We start from the raw sequence: 21,265 nt of genomic DNA, 5'->3' as shown, positions 1-21,265 counted from the left end.
ATCTACACACATTTTTTTTTGCGATCAAAAGGCCTGTGGATCTACTGTATAAAGTGTACATTACCTTAAACTCATTTTCCATAAGATAAGAGCATTCAAAGTAAGTTTTTTATTGACACCGTGTCTTTTTCATTAAATGTTTTATATCTTATTCACAGGTAAAATCAAACCATAAATTATATCATTGTTTATATTAAATCAAATATTAGTGGCTCTGGTACATTAGTACATATACATTTTAACATATCCAAGAATAAAACAAAAGGATTTCAATAATAATTTTTTAATAAATTTTGGTACTGTTTTGCATATTTCAGAATTGTTTATTATTCAAACAATATAAATTCAAATAAGAGTATGACAAAAAATTACAAAAGATTTTCGTTTCATTTTTTTATTTTTGGTGCTGTTTTGTATATATTTCAGAATTATTTGTTACATATATTGATATTATCAAAATAATGAAAATATATATTTAAATAAAAGTATGACAAAAAATACAAAAGGTTTTCGTTAGAAGTGTTAGAAGTGCTCAATTCTTCACCAATCTCTAGATAAACATTAAAACATCAAGAGAAACTTATTTCTAGTTAAAGCAAAGTCTATGGATGAGATTCGTCTAGTTCGTTCTTTAACTTTTGGAGTGATGCAAGACGAATGTCCCGCCATTTTCGTCTCTCGTGGAGTTTATCCAGCGGGATTCTGGCTGCGATTTCGTTGTGTATTTTTTCCAGAGTGGGTCCCTCCATTTTCTTCGGTGGACCAAACGAGCACTGAAACTCTGTATAACGTCTCACGGTATAGGTCCCCAAACACGAGCAGTCCTATGATGAACAGAAAAGGGAAAAGCTTAATCTCATTAGAGTACCTGTTAACATATATTACCTCACCTCTGTTGATTTTTCCGTGAAATCCTGGCTTACGATTGGATAAAGTCTGTCACGTGAAGGCGGTGGATTACTTATACCCGGTCAGTTGCAAATCTATACCCGGTCAGTTGTAAATCTATACCCGGTCGATGTATTATGTAACAAAGATAACGTGACGTCATAATAGGCACAGTATAAGCGTGATGAAGCATTTAGCAGAGAAAAACATTTATAAACCACGGATAAAACGTAAATGTTTCATCGATGGGGTAAATTCGTTACATAGTTATTTAGTGACAGGGTATTGAATGATACCTGGTTAGTAAATTTCATACCTGACTCGGCTCCGCCTCGCCAGGTATGAAATTTACTAACCAGGTATCATCCCATACCCTGTCACTAAAAGACTATGTTATTGTAACTAATAATATCATGTCTTAACTAGAGAATTTCAAACACATTGAATATTTTATTTAAAAAACCTACTACTGTTTTCTAAAACAATAAAATACGTTTTACTTCTTGGTTAGTTAGACTGGGTTGCATTTTTCCAAAATCATGTTCAAATCCAAGTACGATGTTTACTTTTTCTTGGTACTTTTGTCAGTGCGACTTACGAATTTATGTATTTATAAGTAAGTAAACATTAGAGGATTAGTAAGAGGTGCAAATATAATAGAATTAGTTGTTTCCTGAGCAATTGAACTGTACTTTTGCTAAGTATAGGTTATCTAATTTGACATACTGTACTTTTGCTAAGTATAGGTTATCTAATTTGACATTTAGCAATATAGGCCATTTACAGTGTGTATTTTTTCTAGCCTAATAAGTATCATTCCTTCATGCCACCTGATCCCACCTCTGATGGTTTGGAGGTCCGTGTTTGCTCTGCTCTTAAATTGCATTGTCAAATGGACTACTGAGCTTAAAAACTGTTTGTTATCCCCATATCTGTCATTCTAAAGTCAAGGTAAGATAAGTACATGAAACCGCTTTCATTACATATTTATTCCAATAAAATATGTTCAATTTAAAAATAGTATTAGAAAGGAGAAAAGAACCCTTAACTTACTTTCTACTATGGAATTGACTAGAGAACTGATAAGAAGGAATAGTAGGGTCAATAAACGTTGAACTAAAATTAAAATGACTACATGCACACTTAACCATTTTGTTGCGTCTAAAGTGCATGTTTACCGTCCGCGTTAAGGTAGGTTATTTCCAGGGGACCCATGAAGGCGTACCTCCGTCCTAATCCCTCCGACATCACCTTATCAATGTCCTCCGCACTCATTACTCCCTCCTAAATAAAAAAGCCGTTGATATACAGGGTTGAAGGTTTCTACATGAAGTTAAATCAAACTTATTAAATCAAAACTATTTGCAGGATTTATACATGTACAGTCACTGTAGAATACACTTTTAGAATGTAAAGTCATCAAAATAAACTTACGTTCTATCGTTTTTAAAACAAATTCAGATAAACATGTACTAGAGGTACTAGTACTGTGAGCAGTGAGCTCACTAATAACCCCCCCCCCCCCCCCGCTCCCAATATGATTATAATGGCAATGTCCATGTTTTGCTCTGGGAGACCCGAAATAAGTGTCAAATCAAAAAGTAAAATAGAATGTTCACAGGTGCATTGTGTAATAAAGAATATGTGAAAGTATCATAAACTTTTATTCAGTGGTAAAGGAGGAGTTGTGGATAAGAGATAGGTACCCTTCAATGTTATAGAAAAATGGCAGTGTCCATGTTTTGCTATGGGAAACCCGAAATATGCCTTAGAACAAAAAATGAAATAGAAGGTGCACAATGACACTATGTAACAAAGAATCTGTGAAAGTTTCATTAAATTTCATTCAGTGGTATAACAGAAGTTGCGGATAAGAGATGGGAACTCCAATGCGTGACAATGCTGAAATCTATAGGAAGAAACTTATTTTCTAAATCATTAAGAAAATTTTTTTGGTAAGTAAAGGTACACCTCATATAGTCTCCAGCATTCCCCAATGATTGCGTACTGCATCCTATTGAGGACAAAGCCGTCAATCTCCTTCTTCACAAGAACGGGCACCTGTCCAATCTCTGTCATCAGTTCCTTGGTAGTGACTACAACCTCCGGGTCTGTCCACGTGGCTGGAATCACCTCCACCAGAGGGGCGTAGAATGGAGGATTTGTCTAAAACACAGAATCTTAACCTAAATCATTAAAACATTTGAAGAGTAGTAGATAATTATAAATATGAGAATACTCTCTCTTAATTACCGGATGACAAACGATGAATCTGTTTTTGTTGGTGAGACTCTCAGAAATAAGAGATGGAACCAGTGCACTAGCGGAGCTTGAGATAATGGCGTCCTTTCTACAGATGGGGTCGATATTAGCATGGACCGACCGCTTCAACTCCAGTCTCTCGTTCACACATTCCTGCCAAATGATAATAACTAAGATTAGGGGTATTTCAATATTTTTAGAACATAAAGGATTTTATAACACTGAGATTTTGGAACATTTTTCCGTAATCATAATGTAAACATTTTCCATTAAAAATTCATTCACAATTAAATTTGATAGTACTCTCTCAGAAGTGGCCTCTTTCATGCATCAATGGAGCCTACGGACTAATAACACAATACAGTACCAACCAGACCCAACCTGTAGACATTCTGATTCTTTTGATTCCTTTTCAACATAAATTGGACCACGTGGTTCACTATAGCACATCGACTACTGTGTTGATGGTGCGTACCATGTCGCAAATGTGCGACACGTTGCGACGGATGATTAGGATGCGATAGCGGACATGGCTTCATCGTATGCGTCTTCGTTACTGAATCATCGCCTTATCACAATCATGTTAACGCGTCGAGGCACTATTGCTCCATCGAGCAATCGTACTATAATCAATGTATAATCATGTCATTCGCCCAAGCAAGCGTCACTGGTGAGATTGTGCGATAGTGAAATACGTGGCCCTGTCCTTATTCTATATATTCCCATATAACTACGTATAAACAACAGTTACTGTAAGTGCACATATCTACTTGTATAAAGAAGGCGTCCTTGACACACTCAGCAAAGTCGTCTGTTCCTGTGATTAGTGACCTTTGCTCTTTGATTGTCAGTTTTCCTCGCAATAATCCATTTTCAGCTAGATGCTCAAGTTGGTCGTCAATGATGGATAAAGCGTGCTGGACCTGTTCCGGTTTTATATCGTACATGCGCACTCGATATCCAGCTGCAGCATAAAGCATAGCAAAGCTATGCCCTATTAAACCACTGAAATTATTCATAACAGATATTCAATTAGTCAGAGTTATCTTTTTAATCAACATCTTGGACAAGAAGGGTTTTGATTCTAGCACTATCTTATGATCAAATATATGCATTTGCAAATTAAAAGTTGAAAGATATGTTACTATGATGTTATGTTGTTAATAGTCATAATCATTTGTTTGTTTTCCTTTATTTACAATATTATATAAGACACAATGAATTTTGAATGAAGAATATTAATTAATTAACCCAGTCTTCTGACTGACCTTCCTATGATCCCCACCTGACGTTCCGAATTTCTGTCCGCCATATTGGGTTGTGATCCTTATCTGCAAGTTGCACGGTATTATCTGTATATAATGAAAACTGCAATTAATCTTGTGTCATAAGACGTACAAATACACATAGAATATTCAAATGAAACCAGTGAAAATTAATATTAAAAGAAAAGTATATTAAAGGTTATCTCTACATATACATGTATCACTGAATGATCCAGCAGGAATGAATATTGCATATGCAGGAAGGTTTGCTCTCTATAACTGTTGTAAGTTGTTGATAATAAATGAACTTTTGGATAGGACTTTTAACGATATAATTTTATATATTAAGGGAAAATCAGTAGAGGTATGACATATATCATTTTCTTCTAGATTGATTTTCTTATATATCGAACCCCTTCTATCTCTGATAGATACATAGCTATAGAGCCGTTCTATTCAAGATAAGAATATCGAAGTATTTTGTTTGTTTGACGTTGCTTGACTACAATATTTTGCCAATGTTCAAGACTATGGCAGCGATCGACGACATATACCAATGGAACGAAAACACTGCCAGGCATACATTGTCGTCACGACGATGCGACGATGAACATGCAGGGTTACAATATACCATGTACAATAACAGGGTGTGATTGTGGAAATAAATATGCAAGAAAAAAGGAAATTCTATGGTGCTGTTGTTAGATTGATGCTTAGCAAAGAGAGCGATGAGGGCTACGCTTGGAGACACATATTCTAACGGTTCAGAGAAATGGAGTTTTTCGCATTTTGAGTGTCCTTATCAGTATGTACGAAGGCTGTTCAATAAATAATGTCCCCGGTGCACGGAAAGAAGCAAAAGACACTTATTAATGATTTAGTCTTAATGATTTAACTTAAACATTCCTTTTGAATTAAAACACATGTCCGTACGTAACATTTTTATGCAATTTCTGATTGTTTTTTAGAAATCATATTTGAGTATAACCCTTCGTACACTGGATTATGGCAAATCCAATGATTTCCTGAAGTTGTTCCTTCTTACTGAAAGGTGTTTTTTTAAATTTGGAAGATGAAACACGTCAAAAGGTGACAGATCGATCTGGCGAGTATTATTGTGTGACAATATATTATCTTTCTTTTTATCCCTAAACCTCTTTCACTCTTCATGGCTTGTTGGTTTGGACGCTGCCATGAAGTAATTTAATGTAGTGGATTCCTGATTATAGTTCCTTACTCTCAGAAAACTTTCGATTTTTTTGCAAAAAATTTGCTTTCTAGACTCCTCAAGAAATTGAACTGCCTTCCCGAATAGAAATTTGAACAAGACCACTGATATTTGAGAAAATGGCATATTAAACTGTCTTTATCCTCGGGTAATTCTTTGCTCTTTTCAGACGTTTGCTGTTTTTGTCAAGTGCATCTTACTGTAAAAATGTTTTGAGGGTAATAAAGCAATGGATTCATATTTCATTATCTGTTTGAATTTCAGACAAACGTGAATAACTACAATTTCTGTTTGTTTGTTTTTTTTTAAATAATTGTGTTGATATTCTTACACGATGTCGTTTTCACTCATTTTTCAAAACATAGGGTTACCATTGAGTACTTAGCTTTTTTACTGTCAAGCGTTTCTTTGAAATGGTGTGAACTATCCCGAAATTGATGCCTATTTAATTTGCTATCTGTTTTAAAGTCAATCAAACATCATAAGTTATAATTTGTTGAATCTTGCCAAACAGAACATTGGTTTTTGCAAGTCCTTGTCGCCAAGGACGGTACCCATTTTTGATGCTCATTATATCATTAATGTTCCTTGAAATCCACCGGCCTATGTGTCTATAAAACAGGCATTGGTTGCTGTAAATTTCACAAATTGCAATGAATATTTCTTTGAGATTCTTATCAAGTTTTACAGCAGCTAAAATGAAGTGTTTAATTTCACTGTAGTTTACTGATTCTTTACCATTCATTTTTAATGCAGTGTCTCTAATAGCCCTTGTTTTCGAGATTCTTCACAATGAAATTATGAGATGAAAAGTGGGCAAATTAACCGATATAAATTCATTAAAGAATAAATCATGAGAGAAAGTCAAACCTAATAAGTCACATGATATCTAACACAGTTGTTGTATGTCATAGAGTTCAGGACATTATTTATTAAACAGCCCTCGTAATTTAAGAATTCTGGTTTGAGTTTTGACTTTTAATATATTTGTAATAAAAAAATTAAAGGAGAGAAACTAATAATATCTATCGAGATAATATGATTGTACGTGTATAAGGGGTGAAACGAAGTCTTATGGGATTCATCTTTGGTGATTTTTTGTGTGTGTTTTTTTAACAGGCTACATAACTAAATTTTGAAAATAGACTAAATCCAATGACATTAACAGATCATGTAAAATTATGTCATTTGATAAATTAGTTTCGCTAACTCGCTCAAATGTTTGTGTGTCTTAACAAGACTTGCAAATATTACATCATTTCAACTAGTCTGTCCTATCTCTGCTACTTATAAACTGAAGGTTACCTTGAATTCCTTCCCAATAGGATAAGAGCAAGATATACAAACATTCAGAGTAAAAAGGTTTTATTGTCCATTTGCCATTTTCATTAAATGTTTATATCTTATTCCACAGGTAAAATCAAACCACAAATTCTGTCATTGTTTATTTCAAATCAAAAATACTGTGAAATAACAAAATTTCGTTGGGGTTTAATATTCGTTGTTTTGAGGTATGATGAGACCCACAAATTCATGTCAACCACGAAATGTAAAATTTTATATACATAACTATTCAACAATTCTTCATCCATGAATTCAAATCCCCAAGAATCAAGAGTTTTTACTCAAACTACGAAATTTTTACCCCACGAAAATATGTGATTTTATAGTAAGTGGGTCTATTACATTAGTGTAATAAATATTTTACTACCTTTTCAGAATAAAACGAAGGGATATCGATGACTTTTTAAAAAATTGGTATTAATTGTTCTCTATAGTTCAAAATTGTTTGTTACACTTACTATTAACAAAATATAAATTCAAATAACAGTATGACAAAAACTTTACAAAAGGTTTTCGTTAGAAGTTTTCTGTTCTTCACCAATCTCTAGAAAAACATAAAATATCAAGAGAAACATATTTCTAGTTAAAGCAAAGTTTATGAATGAGATTCATCTAGTTCGTTCTTTAACTTCTGGAGTGATGCAAGACGAATGTCCCGCCATTTTCGTCTCTCGTGGAGTTTATCCAGCGGGATTCTGGCTGCGATTTCGTTGTGTATTTTTTCCAGAGTGGGTCCCTCCATTTTCTTCGGGGGACCAAACGAGCTTTGAACTCTGTATATCATGTCGCGGTACCGATCCCCATAGCTGTGCATGCCTGCAATTAAAAAGTGGGAAAGTTGTTTTTTTCCTCATTCACAGTATTTGTGTACAGGGGAAATGGAAAGATGTGGATATAGGTATTTATCTCATAAATCCCTTAAATGATACAGAGCATGAACAGGACAAACACGCGGACCCCTGGAAAAACCAGAGGAGGGTTCAGGTGCCTTAGAGGCAAAAGTATCCCCTGTAGGCCAGCCATGTGTCCTATAAGCCCTTGTATTGGTCAGGTTAACATAGTAGTCAGTATTAAAATGAGTATAAAAACAATTGCTTAAATATGAAACATGTCAGTCAAACGTTGATCCAACGATAAACTGTATTTTGCAAACAATGTCAATATAACGATCCTAGAATGTGCGAAATGCTCAATTTCAGATTGAGACTTTTTAAAGTCCTGTAACGTCAAGATCTTCATCAGTAGCATGTCTTGGTTTAAAAAAAAAGATTGTATTCAGAAAAAGTTCTTGTGTACCTTATCAGCTAGAGAATTTTAAAAAACAATTTGCAGGTCAAAGTACCCAAAGAGGGTAACTGACGATGGGAAAGAAAGCTGAAGACTCCTGCTTGTCAAGAAAACAGTAAACACTGGACTAAATTAAAATAACTAACTTGAGAATCTTATTCTGTTTTACTAAGAAGATGTACAAATATTTACCATCGGCGTTAAGAAAGGCTGTTTCCAGGGGACCCATGAAGGCGTACCTCCGTCCGAGTCCCTCCGACATCACCTTATCAATGTCCTCTGCGCTCATTACTCCCTCCTATATTTAAATAAAGAGCTGTTATACTGGGTAAAACTATTGGAGGAGATGTAGTCCTTTATGAAACCCATATTAATCAATTTGCAGGATAAATGCAGAAACTACAGATGGAAACTTTTATCTCTAAAGTCTATTTTTATAAGTAAATGCACACCTCATATAGTCTCCAGCATTCCCCAATGATTGCGTACTGAATCCTATTGAGGACAAATCCGTCAATCTCCTTCTTCACGAGAACGGGCACCTGCCCAATCTCTGTCATCAGTTCCTTTGTCGTGACTACAACCTCTGGGTCTGTCCACGGGGCCGGAATCACCTCCACCAGAGGGGCGTAGAATGGAGGATTTGTCTGGGGAAATATTAATCTTAATCAGCAAGGTAGAAAAACTCTTATACGTACTTACAAAATTAAATGTTTAAACGTATATGGTACACATGGGTTTTTGTTTCATTGCATATGACTTATTCAGGTGGTGTAGACTTTGAAAACAAACTCTCTCTCTCTCTCTCTCTCTCTCTCTCTCTCTCTCTCTCTCTCTCTCTCTCTCTCTCTCTCTCTCTCTCTCTCTCAATTACCGGATGACAGACGATGAATCTGTTTTTGTTGGCGAGACCCTCAGAAATAAGAGACGGAACCAGTGCACTAGCGGAGCTTGAGATAATGGCGTCCTTTCTACAGATAGGGTCTATCTTAGCATGGACCTCCCGCTTCAACTCCAGCCTCTCGTTAACACATTCCTGCCAAAACACTTAATGGTAACTATGGCATTCAGTATATTCACAACATTTTAGAATGTATTTGTTATGCTTCTTCAATGCATTTTTAAATTTTTGTGGTCAGTTTGAAAAGTTATTCTAGTACCTAAACTGAAGATAAATATTCAAAAGTATTTTTGCTGTTGCATATTTTTTTCGTTTAATATAATTGTAAAGAATTACCGCTACTCAATCAGGATCAATGACTTTTAGAATTATATTCATTTGAATAAGTCCGAAAACGACGTTTGAAAATTGATATGTTTCAAGCTGTTTTCATGTCTTGCAGTTTGCATAGGATAAACCTTTATACCACCAATTTTCAGGCTAAAGCCTAAAAGTGTAATTGGTGTTTTTATTCACGTTTCTTGAAAATATATCTCAGATATTTCCACATTACTTGATATAATAATTAACAGTATAAATGATGAATTTTGAAGAAATAAAATGGGTATAAAGGCATTACTTTGAGAATTCGGTGATGTTTTAAAAAACATTTTCACATATCTAATAGAACATGAGGAACGGACTACCTTAACTGCATGTATTTAAGGAATAACTGTCGTATTTTTCGATTTCATGATGTGATCAATCGATTGGCTTGCGAGATAATTTGCATAAACGCATGAAATTATAACGCAAGCCAATCGATTGATCATCGTCATAAAATCGAAAAATCTGACAGTTATTCCTTATATTTATATGCTTTGATTCCGCCAATCCACGTGCTCCAAGCCCTGCTTCTGTATAGCTATTTGTCCCGCCCTGCACGTGTTTTTTTTTTTTTTTTTTTGGAACCGCGCCAATACATTGATGGGGGAATAAAGTACATTTACAATTTATAATTTTATCTCGGACAAAGACATTGGAAATGTAAATATTTACTTGTATAAAGAAGGCATCCTTGACACACTCGGTAAAGTCGTTCGTTCCTGTGATTAGTGACCTTTGCTCTTTGATTGTCAGTTTTCCTCGCAATAATCCATTTTCAGCTAGATGCTCAAGTTGGTCGTCAATGATGGATAAAGCGTGCTGGACTTGTTCCGGTTTTATATCGTACATGCGCACTCGATATCCAGCTGCAGCATAAAGCATAGCAAAGCTATGCCCTATTAAACCACTGCAATGTATAAACTCGGTATTTTTCAAAAATATTAAGACAAATTCATATTTAAACAGTATGTACCCGTATATTTATGCTGACAAAAGAAGTTCTAGAAATATATTTTGTTCAAGCCATTTGGTGGTAAAAAAAAAGTATTATTTCAAAAGTGAATGCCTCATCAATGCAATTCAAACTAACAGAATACAGATAAGAGATGGTTAACATCTTGATCCATAAAGTCCCTAACAGAAATTGCCAATCGTGCTCAAGTTAGAATATCTTGCTTGGAATTTTTTGTACCTCTGTTGTATACAACTATAGACAACTCAGAAAGGTTTATAAAGACATGGTATGATGTTTTTCTAGTCTTGGTTTACCATTTTTTAAATATATTTTTTGACTATGCTGAGGTAGATATGAAATCTTAGTTTAAATAAATTATGAGAATATTCTTTGGGTTTAAAAACATGAAAAATGTCTGGGAAAACTGTTGATATGTGCCCAGAACTGGTTCATCAAGTTATTCATGATTTAATAAAGGTCTGGGAAATTGTAGAGATAAAAGATAATTTGTAGAGTCATTGATCATTCCCTTTACAGAGCGTTGCAAATAACTACTCGCCCACTGGTCACCCACAGACACAATTCCTACCATTTCTAACTCTTGAAGATGTAATCGCCCACATGGGTTCTTTTCAAAAACCCGACTATGTTTTGATTTTACTGATGAACGCACTTTGATTTTCCTTGTTTCCAACCTAAAAAATGTTTTCTAGACCCTAAATCTCCTTAAACATTACAACTTTGCAATTAAGGTATCAAAATGAAGAAGGACATTCAATCATGGTGTCAAATCATCAGGGAAACGAAAGACTGTAGACTGAAAAAGATCAAGAATTCTACAACAAAGAGGGAAAAAAAATTTTGGGCCCAAAATATCAATGTGGGCTACTTAAGTTGAGAGCCCACATGACCCCTAAAATTTCCAATGTTGTTTGCATGCAATCATGTGACTTTTCTCTAACAATGTAAGACTGATTTTTAAACACCATATGTTTACGCCAGGGATACAGTGCGAGGAAAGATGATGTAATTACTAATGTTAATTAATCCAAAAGTCAGACTGACCTTCCTATGATCCCCACCTGACGTTCCGACTTTCTATCCGCCATTTCTGGTTGTGATCCTTATCTGCTCCGTATTATCTGAGAGAGTAGTGTGAGCACATGTCAGATTTACACATGGAAACTGGTGAAAATTGATATCAACTATATCAGATAAATAAGGACGTTACTTAGGATTATATCCAGATACATATCACAATGTGACCCTAAGCTACAATGATTAATGAACAGTTTATATATGCATAGTCAGGAAATTTCTGTATTTACCGCAAGCTTGAAATTATCTTAATCTTTGTATAGGTAATCGTTGGGTTTTGGCATCTTTGCAATCGTCGGCAGTCAGATAGGTTCGATAGATCAGTTGACGCAGCACCTGACTAGTAAGTGATTCAGGAGCCCCAGGTTGAAATCCTGGTTGGTAATATTGAGCAGTAAAGGATCTTTAAATATCGTGTCAATGCCAACCGTGAAATGGGACTTTGGCTTTTACATGTTTTAAAAGCTCTCTTCCTGAAAAGACCCGTGACTTTAACTTTTAGTTCCAGCGCTTGACGAAGGAAAAATCACTCCCTCGTTTGACGCGGTGAACGAGAATCAAACCCGGGCGTCCCGGTCCCAAGACCGTAAACTGAGAGCAGACTTAAGTCAAAATTATATTTTCATATCAATATAACTTTAAAAATAATTCTAATAAGAGAGCCAATTTTTTTCTATATGTTTAAATTGGAAAATTATAAAAGCTACTAATTCGTGGTAATGTATATAATTATCAAATAACAAGCTATTCAAAATCAAAATTTTGACTGAAGTCTGTTCTCAGCTTATGTTTTCCAGGCCCGATTGTCAATTTTAAAACCAGGAAGAAAATAGAATGCTTAATGACTCGCAGAAGGATAAAACGTACATACATTTAGAGAATTCGGAGAAACTGTACACTTTTTTTTCCCTGTCAAAAAGTTAATGTTGCAACTTTTTTTTTGGAGTGGATTAAAAAACAATTCTAAACATACCACCAGTTTAAATTATTGCCTACTTAAAACTTTCAGTGACATCGTTATAATGTACAACATAAGATTACCTTTCTCTCATTCATATACTACAATTTGGTAGCTATGAAATCCTTATTGATGTACAATATAAGACCCTGCGTGTTTCCATAAATTTTATGCGGATACCAGACGTAACAAAAAGTTTATATGGATCACTTTATAGTGTACATCATTAAGGGAACCAGATGTCACCTTAAATTGTACATCAGTAGGGAGACCAGACGTCACCTTATATTGTGCATCATTAGGGAAACCAGAGGTCACTTTCTATTGTACATCAGTAGGGGGACAAGAGGACATCTTATATTGTACATGTACTTCAATAGGGGGACCACGGGTCACCTTATATTGTACATCAGTAGGAGGACCAAAGGTCACCTTATATTGAACATCCGTCAAGGGATTAGAGGACACCTTATAGTGTACATCAGTAAGGAAACCAGAGGTCACCTTATATTGAACATCCGTCGGGGGACCAGAGGTCACCTTATACAGTATTGTTCATCAATAGGGGGACCAGAAGTCACCTTATATTGTACATCAGTAGGGGGACCACAGGTCACCTTATATTGTACATCAGTAGGGGACTAGAGGTCACCTTATATTGTACATCAGTAGTAGGACCAGAGGTCACTTTATATAGTTCATCAATAGGGGGACCAGAAGTCACCTTATATTATACATCAGTAGGGGGACCAGAGGTCACCTTACATTGTACATCAGTAGGGGGACTAGAGGTCACCTTACCTTGTACATCAGTAGGGGGACTAGAGGTCACCTTATATTGTACATCAGTAGCGAGACAAGAGGTCACCTTATATAGTACATCAGTAGGGGGACCAGAGGACACCTTATATTGTACATCAGTAGGGGACCAGAAGTCATCTTATTTGTACATAATTAGGGGGACCAGAGGTAGAGGTCACCTTATGTATACATTAATAGGGAGACCAGGGTAACCCTTAACTGTACATCAGTAGGGGGACCAGAGGTCACCTAATATGTACAATATTACGGGTACCAAAGGTCAACTTATATTGTACATCATAAGGGGACCAGAGGTCACCTTGTTTTGTAAAAAAAAAAGGGGGGGGGGGAGATCAGTGTCTCCCACTGTTGCACATTTTAAAGGAAAACGGACATAAAATTAAATTTATATGAATGTAGAGATAATGCATCAACGATTCTATACTCTTCTTAACTAAGATACATCTCAAAAGAAAATAAGGGCGGACCAGAGGTTACAGATAAAATGCATATTAACGGGATACCAGAGGTTCTCTTATAAGAATACGACAAGAGGTCCATGGGTCTTATAGGTCATCTGAACATCATGTTCTTTACAACATTCGCAATTCTGAAAAAAAAAAACACCATTGCTCATCATATCTACATACTTAGCATGCTTCATATGGCTTAATTGGGGCGCCACACCTCAATGGTATCCATGAGCCAGGGGCCTTAAAATTAATTCTGGAAGGGGCTCCCTTGCTAACAATAACTATATGTTTTACATGTAGTTTAACAAGAGGCACATGGGTCTTATAGGTCACCTGAGAACCATGCAACAACTTTCAAATGATAGAATTTGGTTCATGTACATGGTTTAAGATAGATGCTACAGCATTCACATTTTTGAAAGAGGCTGGCACCATTGTTAATCATAACCATGAACTTAGCACTCGCTTAGTTTAGTTACTTAGCCTCCTTAATACCCATAGGCAGGGTAGGGGAACAAAAAATGCATATCAACTAATCAGTAATATTCAGCAATAATAAGAAGTGCCCCTACTACACATGAACCCCTGACCCTAGGTTCACAAATTGCACAATTTTTGAAAAGGCACACTTGCTTATCAAAAATGTTTTATTAATACCAAGGAGCAGATTTCAAACAATTCATTTTCAGTATTTAAGTAGAGCCCCCCCCCATGGTATCCCTGACCCAGGGGCCTGGAAATTCACAATTCTGGAAGAAGAACCCCTGCACATTATAACTATATAGGTAGTTCATCAGCTTATTACCCAGGAGCAGAGAAGAAGATTTTCAAAGAATTAATGTATTTTTGCTATATTATCATTATAGAGCCCCGCCCTAACACCAGAACCCCTGACCCTGGGGCCATGAAATTCATAACTTCAGTAGAAGCATTCTTGCTCATCATAACTATGTACTTAGTTAGTTTATTTAATACTGAGTAAATAGGAGCACAGAAAAAGATTTTCAAAGAAGTAATGTATTTTCACTATATACTAGTAATCAATAGAGCCCTGCCCTTACAACGGCCAGAACCCTGACCCAAGGGCCCTAAAATTCACAATTTTAAAAGAGGCACTCTTGCTCACCATAACTATGTACTAAGTTAGTTTATTTAAAACTCAAGAGCAGAGAAGATTTTCAAAGAATTAATGCATTTTCACTATATAATCAATAGAGCCTTGCCCTAGCACTAGAACCCCTGACCCAGGGGCCATAAAACTCACAATTTTGGTAGATGCACTCTTGTTCATCATTATTATGTACTTAGTTAGTTTATTTGATACCCAGAAGCAGAAAAGAAGATTTTCAAAGAATCAATGCATTTTCAATATATAATCAACAGAGCCCCACCTTAACACCAAAATCCCTGACCCTGGGGCCCTAAAATTCACAATTTTAAAAGAGGCACTCTTACTCATTATAACTATGTACTTAGTTATTTTAATTAATACCCAAAAGCAAAGAAAAAGATTTTCAAAGAACTAATGCGCATTTCATTATATATTCAATAGAGCCCAGCCCTAACACTGGCCAGAATCCCTTACCCTGGGGCCCTAAAATTAACAATTTTTAAAGAAGCACTCCCCACCTTAACACCAAAATCCCTGACCCTGGGGCCCTAAAATTCACAATTTTAAAAGAGGCACTCTTACTCATTATAACAATGCATTTAGTTATTTTAATTAACACCCAAAAGCAAAGAAAAAGATTTTCAAAGAACTAATGCATTTTTTACTATATAATCAATAGAGCCCCGCCCTAACACTGGCCAGAATCCCTTACCCTGGGGCCCTAAAATTAACAATTTTTAAAGAAGCACTCTTGCTTATCATAACTATATACTAAGTTAGTTTATTTAATACTCAGGAGCAAAAAAGAAGATTTTCAAAGAATTAATGTATTTTCAATATATAATCAATAGAGCCCTGTCCTAACACTGGTCAGAACCCGTGACCCTGGGGCCCTAAAATTCACAATTTTTAAAGAAGCACTCTTGCTTATCATAACTATATACTAAGTTAGTTTATTTAATACTCAGGAGCAGAGAAGAAAATTTTCAAAGAATTAATGCATTTTCACTATATAATCAATAGAGTCCCGCAATAGAACCCCTGACCCAGGGGCCATAAAATTCACAATTTTGGTAGATGCACTCTTGCTCACCATTACTAGGTACTTCGTTCGTTTATTTGATCCAATATAGGATGAACTCTGGTCCCCCCTAATGATGTACAATATACGGTGACCTCTGGTCCCCTTACCGATGTACAATATAAGGTGACTTCTGTCCCCCCCTACTGATGTACAGTCCAATATAAGGTGACTTCTGGTCCCCCATACTGATTAACAATATACGGTGACCTCTGATCCCCCAACTGATATAAAATATGTGACCTCTGGTCCTCCTACTGATTTACAATATAAGATGACCTCTGGTCCCCCCTAATGATGTACAATATACGGTGACCTCTGGTCCCCCTAATGATGTACAATATAAGGTGACCTTTGGTACCCCTACAATTATGCAATATAAGGTGACCTCTGCCCCCCCCACTTATGTACAATATAAGGTGACCTCCCCCCCCCCCCCCATTGATGTACACTACAATATAAGGTGACCTCTGGTCCCCCTACTGATGTACAATATAAGATGACCTCTGGTCCCCCTACTGATGTACAATATAAGGTGACGTCTGGTCCCCCTTCTGATGTAAAATATAAGGTGACCTCTGGTCCCCCTAATGATGTACAATATAAGGTGACCTCTGGTCGCCTACTGATGTACAATATAAGGTAACCTCTGGCCCCCCTACTGATGAACAATATCAGTTGACCTCTGGTCCCCCTACTGATGCACAATTTAAAGTGTCCTCTGGTCCCCTTACTAATGTACCATAGGGTGATTTCTGGTCCCCTACTGATATACAGTACAATATATGGTGACCTCTGATCCCCCACTGATGTACAATATAAGGTGACCTCTGGTCCCCTGACGGCTGTTCATTATACGGTGACCTCTGGTCTCCCTACTGATGTAAGGTGATCTCTGACCCCCCTACTGATGAAAGGTGACCTCTGGTTCCCCCTACTGATGTACAATATAAGGTAACCTCTGGTCCCCCTACTGATTTACAATATAATGTGACCTCTGGTCCCCTACTGATGTACAATATAAGGTGTCCTCTGATCCCCCCACTGAAGTACAGTTTAAGGTGCCATGGTCCCCCAAATGATGTACAATATAAGGCGAACTCAGGTCCCCCTTGTGATGTACAATAAAATGTTACTAATGCCCCCCCGAATTCTTGATATCAAAAAATCATTTTTTGGTTTCAGAAATTTCCTTTTTTGATATCAGAAAATGATTTTTTGATATCAAAAAATGATTAGTACTTTCTGATATCACAAAATCGATTTTTTGATATCAGAAAATAAGAACCAAGTAAAATTACGATCGAATTAATGAATACTCCCCGTGATGTGATGATTGTTCAGTTTCCCGCCACACTAATTTGTTGCAAACTTTTGTTGGGTTTTAATAAGTTTAGGACATGTCTGGATGTTAGGATGCCGTCGTCCTTTTACAGGGTTTTAATAATTTTGGAGAAGCTAATGGCTGCTGTTGAAAGGGGTTACAGAGAAATTCTCAGTCTAAGCCCGACCTACAGCACATCTAGATTATTTACTCAGATTTATCCCAAAAAGTAACTTATTTAAATTCTGAGCATATAAAAAATATCAATTACACTTATTAAATTCTTTCATTAATAAAATATCCTTAAATAAAATCTGAGATCAACAAATTTTAGTAGAAAGCAAATCTGGCACTGAAGTTCGGGATTTTCTACAATTCAAGCGAGTATTTATTATTTATGTGACAATTCTTCGCCTTTTTATTTTATTTTTTGATATCAAAAAATATATTTTGTGATATCAAGAAATCATTGAATTTCTGATATCAGAAAATCGATTTTTTGATATCAGAAAATGATTTCTTGATATCAGAAATTCGAATTTTTGATATCAGAAATTGACTTATATTTTTTGATATCAAGAATTCGAATTTTCGATATCAAAAATTACATCATAAAATCGCAAGGATTTTTTGATATCAGAAAATGATTTCTTGATATCAAGAATTCGATTTCTTGATGTCAGAAAATACAAGCTATTTTATGATATCAAGAATTTGTTTTGAACATATTTTATTGACAATATGTCAAAGGGATTGGACACAAGTTCCAAAAACTTAGATAGTCCTCTCTCCTTTGAATTCTTGATATCAAAAAATTGATTTCTTGATATCAAGAATTTTTTATTCTTTTCTGATATCAGAAAATGATTTTCTGATATCACAAATTCTATTTCAAAAAATATATTTTCTGATATCAGAAAATCCCAAGGATTTGGTATCAAAAAATTGAATATCTAATTTCACAAAATGATATTTTGATATCAGAAACTACCTTAAAAATATTAAAATGGCGCCCCATACTAAAATATTTTATTACTACGCAAATGACGAACTATTTGCAGGGGACCTAAGGTCCTATTTGAGCGTACGTTTTATCCTTCTGCTAATGACTCCTTGATTATGGGAGGCGGGGAGTATCATTTAGTGAGCTCATTGTTCACAGTACCTCTAGTTTTTATGATCGCTCAGTAAAATGTTTTTTAAAATGTTAGATTTGTATACCCTCCACTTGAAAAGCGGGAGGGTATTACAGTAATCGGTATGTCCGTCCGTCCGTCTGTCTGTACGTCCGACTGTGTGTTACGCTTTGGGGTACCAATCTTTTATCCGAAACTCCTCTCAGACCACTGAATGAAATTTGATGAAACTTTCAGAGAATCTTTATCACATATTGCCATTGTGCAAATCCTAATTTATTTTTTGATCCGACACATATTTTGGGTTTCCCACAGCAAAACATGGACACTGTCATTATACTCATATGGGAGGCGGTAGTATCATTTATAATGAGCTCATTGCTCACAGTACCTCTAGCTATACCCCCCGCTTGAAAAGTGGGAGCGTATATAGCCATCGGTATTTCCGTCCGTACGTCCGTCTGTTACGCTTTGGTGTACCCATCTCTTATCCGCAACTCCTCTTATACTACTGAGTGAAATTTAATGAAACTTTCACAGAATCTTTATTACATATTGCCATTGTTCACCTCCTATTTTACTTTTTTATTCGACACGTATTTTAGGTTTCCCATGGCAAAACATGGACATTGCCATTATATTTTACCTATGACGTTACATATAGAAGCTTCTGGATAACATTTGATAAGACGAGTTATTCCTATTTACACATTACCGTAAAACAATATATTGTATACTGTTTAACGTCCCTCTCCAGAATATTTACTGATATGGAGACGTCACCATTGCCGGTGAAGGGCTGCAAATTTAGGCCTATGCTCGGCACTTACGGCCTTTGAGCAGGGAGGGATCTTTATCGTGCCACACCTGCTGTGACACGGGGCCTCGGTTTATATGGTCTCATCCGAAGGACCGCCCCATTTAGTCGCCTTTTCCGACAAGCAAGGGGGTACTGAGGACCTATTCTAACCCGGATCCCCACGGGGCATAAAACAATATACTAGTATAGCAAAACATGGACATTACGGGAGGCGGGGGTATCATTTAGTGAGCTCATTGCTCACAGTACCTCTAGTTTCACATAGATTTGTATAGGAACAATTTTAAAGTTATATTTGGTGTATCTGAGCTTAAAAACAATAAAAATAAAAGTTTGAGTGTAGATGAACATATATAGTATTTGATATATATCTTCAAATTAAAATTTACACCGATTTTTAACATGAACCTCACGTTTCTTTAGTTAAATTGGCTTTTAAAATGTGTCTGATACTAGAGCTGTAATTAAATTCAGAGAAATAAATCAGTTATTGTGTTAAATCTTTGATATCTGAAACCCAATTGATTTAAATTGTGTAACTTACAGGAAAGTAACAAAACAAATAAAAAGATTTTTTTAATTTTGGTTAGTCTTATCTTATCAAAAATACGCCATATGTGATTAATAATAGACATTCTATACGCCTTATCCCCCCATTTCCTTCTTATAAAATAGATCATACAGCTAGCCAGGGTGCTGTGTTAACGGGAAAAATGTCTATAATGCGACGAACATGGAGTGAAAATATAGGTGGGTCTTCGCTCCATTATTTTAAAATAATTTAATTCTGTTTGTATTCTTGTCTCTCATTGGTTGACTTCCAAAAAGGAACGCATAACATTTTGTATAATCTGGTTTGGTATGGGGACACACCCCCTTGACAACCAGCTGAATCATCTGTATCCATCAATCCCCTCATTTCCAGTCCTTCGGATTCATGAAAAATTCCAGATTTAATGAATGTACCTTTAACTTCAAACAGTTGCTCGATCTTACCTCATGTAAACAAGCATCATGGCTGCTAGATCTATGTATCAGTTTTTACCTCCCCTTGCTTCCCATCACTTCCGTTACTACGGTTGTATTATTGCGCGGTAAATTTGAACTAATAAAAACAACACAATTTTACATCCCCAGTTGTTTAATTATTTTAAAATTAAATTATAAGGAATGACTCTAATTCTTGGCCAGATTATCGAGTATAATATGGTTTGGGTCAGTTTACGCTTTTTTATAATCCGCTTCGCGGATTATAAAGCGTAAAGTGACCCAAACCATATTATACTCGATAATCTGGCCAAGAATTAGAGTCATTCCTTAAATAATTTAATTTTAGTAGTAACACGTCAATTGATTGGATAAACGATTTTATCCATTTTGTATAACATAACTTGCCTACGTCACAATGAGTTACGTCAACAAACGGATTACTCCGCTTGACGTTAACTTTTAAAATATGCGATATTTGAAGACTTTTTCCGAAGGAAAAAATGGAAAAATTGTCTCATTGTCTACATTGAAATTAAATTATAAGGAATAAAGCTTATTTCAACTTATGTTATCCGATATAACATAACTTGGGGCAGTTTACGCTTTTTTATAAACCGCGAAGCGGTTTATAAAGCATAAACTGCCCAAGTTATGTTATATCGGATAACATTAGTTGAAATAAACTTCATTCCTCAAGTACATGTATTCCTAAAATTAAGTTTAATCGAAAAAAATGCACATTTTTTTTTTTTTTTTTTTTTTTTTTTTTTTTTTGGAAAAAAAAACATGGGTCAAAGGCTCTCTATACTTTTAATAAAAACATACTTTTATGACAAAATATTCGCATCTTTCCGAAAAATACTTGAAGAGTATTGGCGTGTTAGTCTCAAAGCAATATGATACTTCAGATTTTAATGGCATTAAGGTTCGAATACCAAATGTAATTTTTTAATAAAAGAATCTTTTTTCCGAGAATT

The 21,265-nt window shown here is 35.6% G+C and overlaps 1 protein-coding gene and 1 pseudogene across 1 annotated transcript; both read right to left on the bottom strand.

The window, feature by feature from the left end:
- Positions 1-496: 496 nt before the first annotated feature.
- On the bottom strand, positions 497-4,513 carry LOC134229085 (lambda-crystallin-like; annotated as a pseudogene).
- Positions 4,514-7,407: 2,894 nt separating this feature from the next.
- On the bottom strand, positions 7,408-11,704 carry LOC134229084 (lambda-crystallin-like). The gene is made up of 6 exons (XM_062710791.1): positions 11,562-11,704; positions 10,214-10,448; positions 9,149-9,310; positions 8,727-8,921; positions 8,467-8,572; positions 7,408-7,803 (listed from the first exon to the last, which is right to left on the bottom strand). The coding sequence occupies exons 1-6, from the start codon at positions 11,603-11,605 to the stop codon at positions 7,583-7,585; spliced, it is 963 nt and encodes a 320-aa protein (XP_062566775.1). The 5' UTR covers positions 11,606-11,704; the 3' UTR covers positions 7,408-7,582.
- Positions 11,705-21,265: the final 9,561 nt, after the last annotated feature.

The sequence above is a fragment of the Saccostrea cucullata genome, unplaced genomic scaffold (assembly GCF_032062105.1).
Source record: "Saccostrea cucullata isolate Sc308-1 unplaced genomic scaffold, CSIRO_AGI_Scuc_v1 ctg10365, whole genome shotgun sequence".
Classification (NCBI taxonomy): Eukaryota; Metazoa; Mollusca; class Bivalvia; order Ostreida; family Ostreidae; genus Saccostrea; species Saccostrea cuccullata.
The sequence above is the reverse complement of the archived record's forward strand: the minus strand, read 5'-3'. Positions and strand labels throughout refer to the sequence as shown.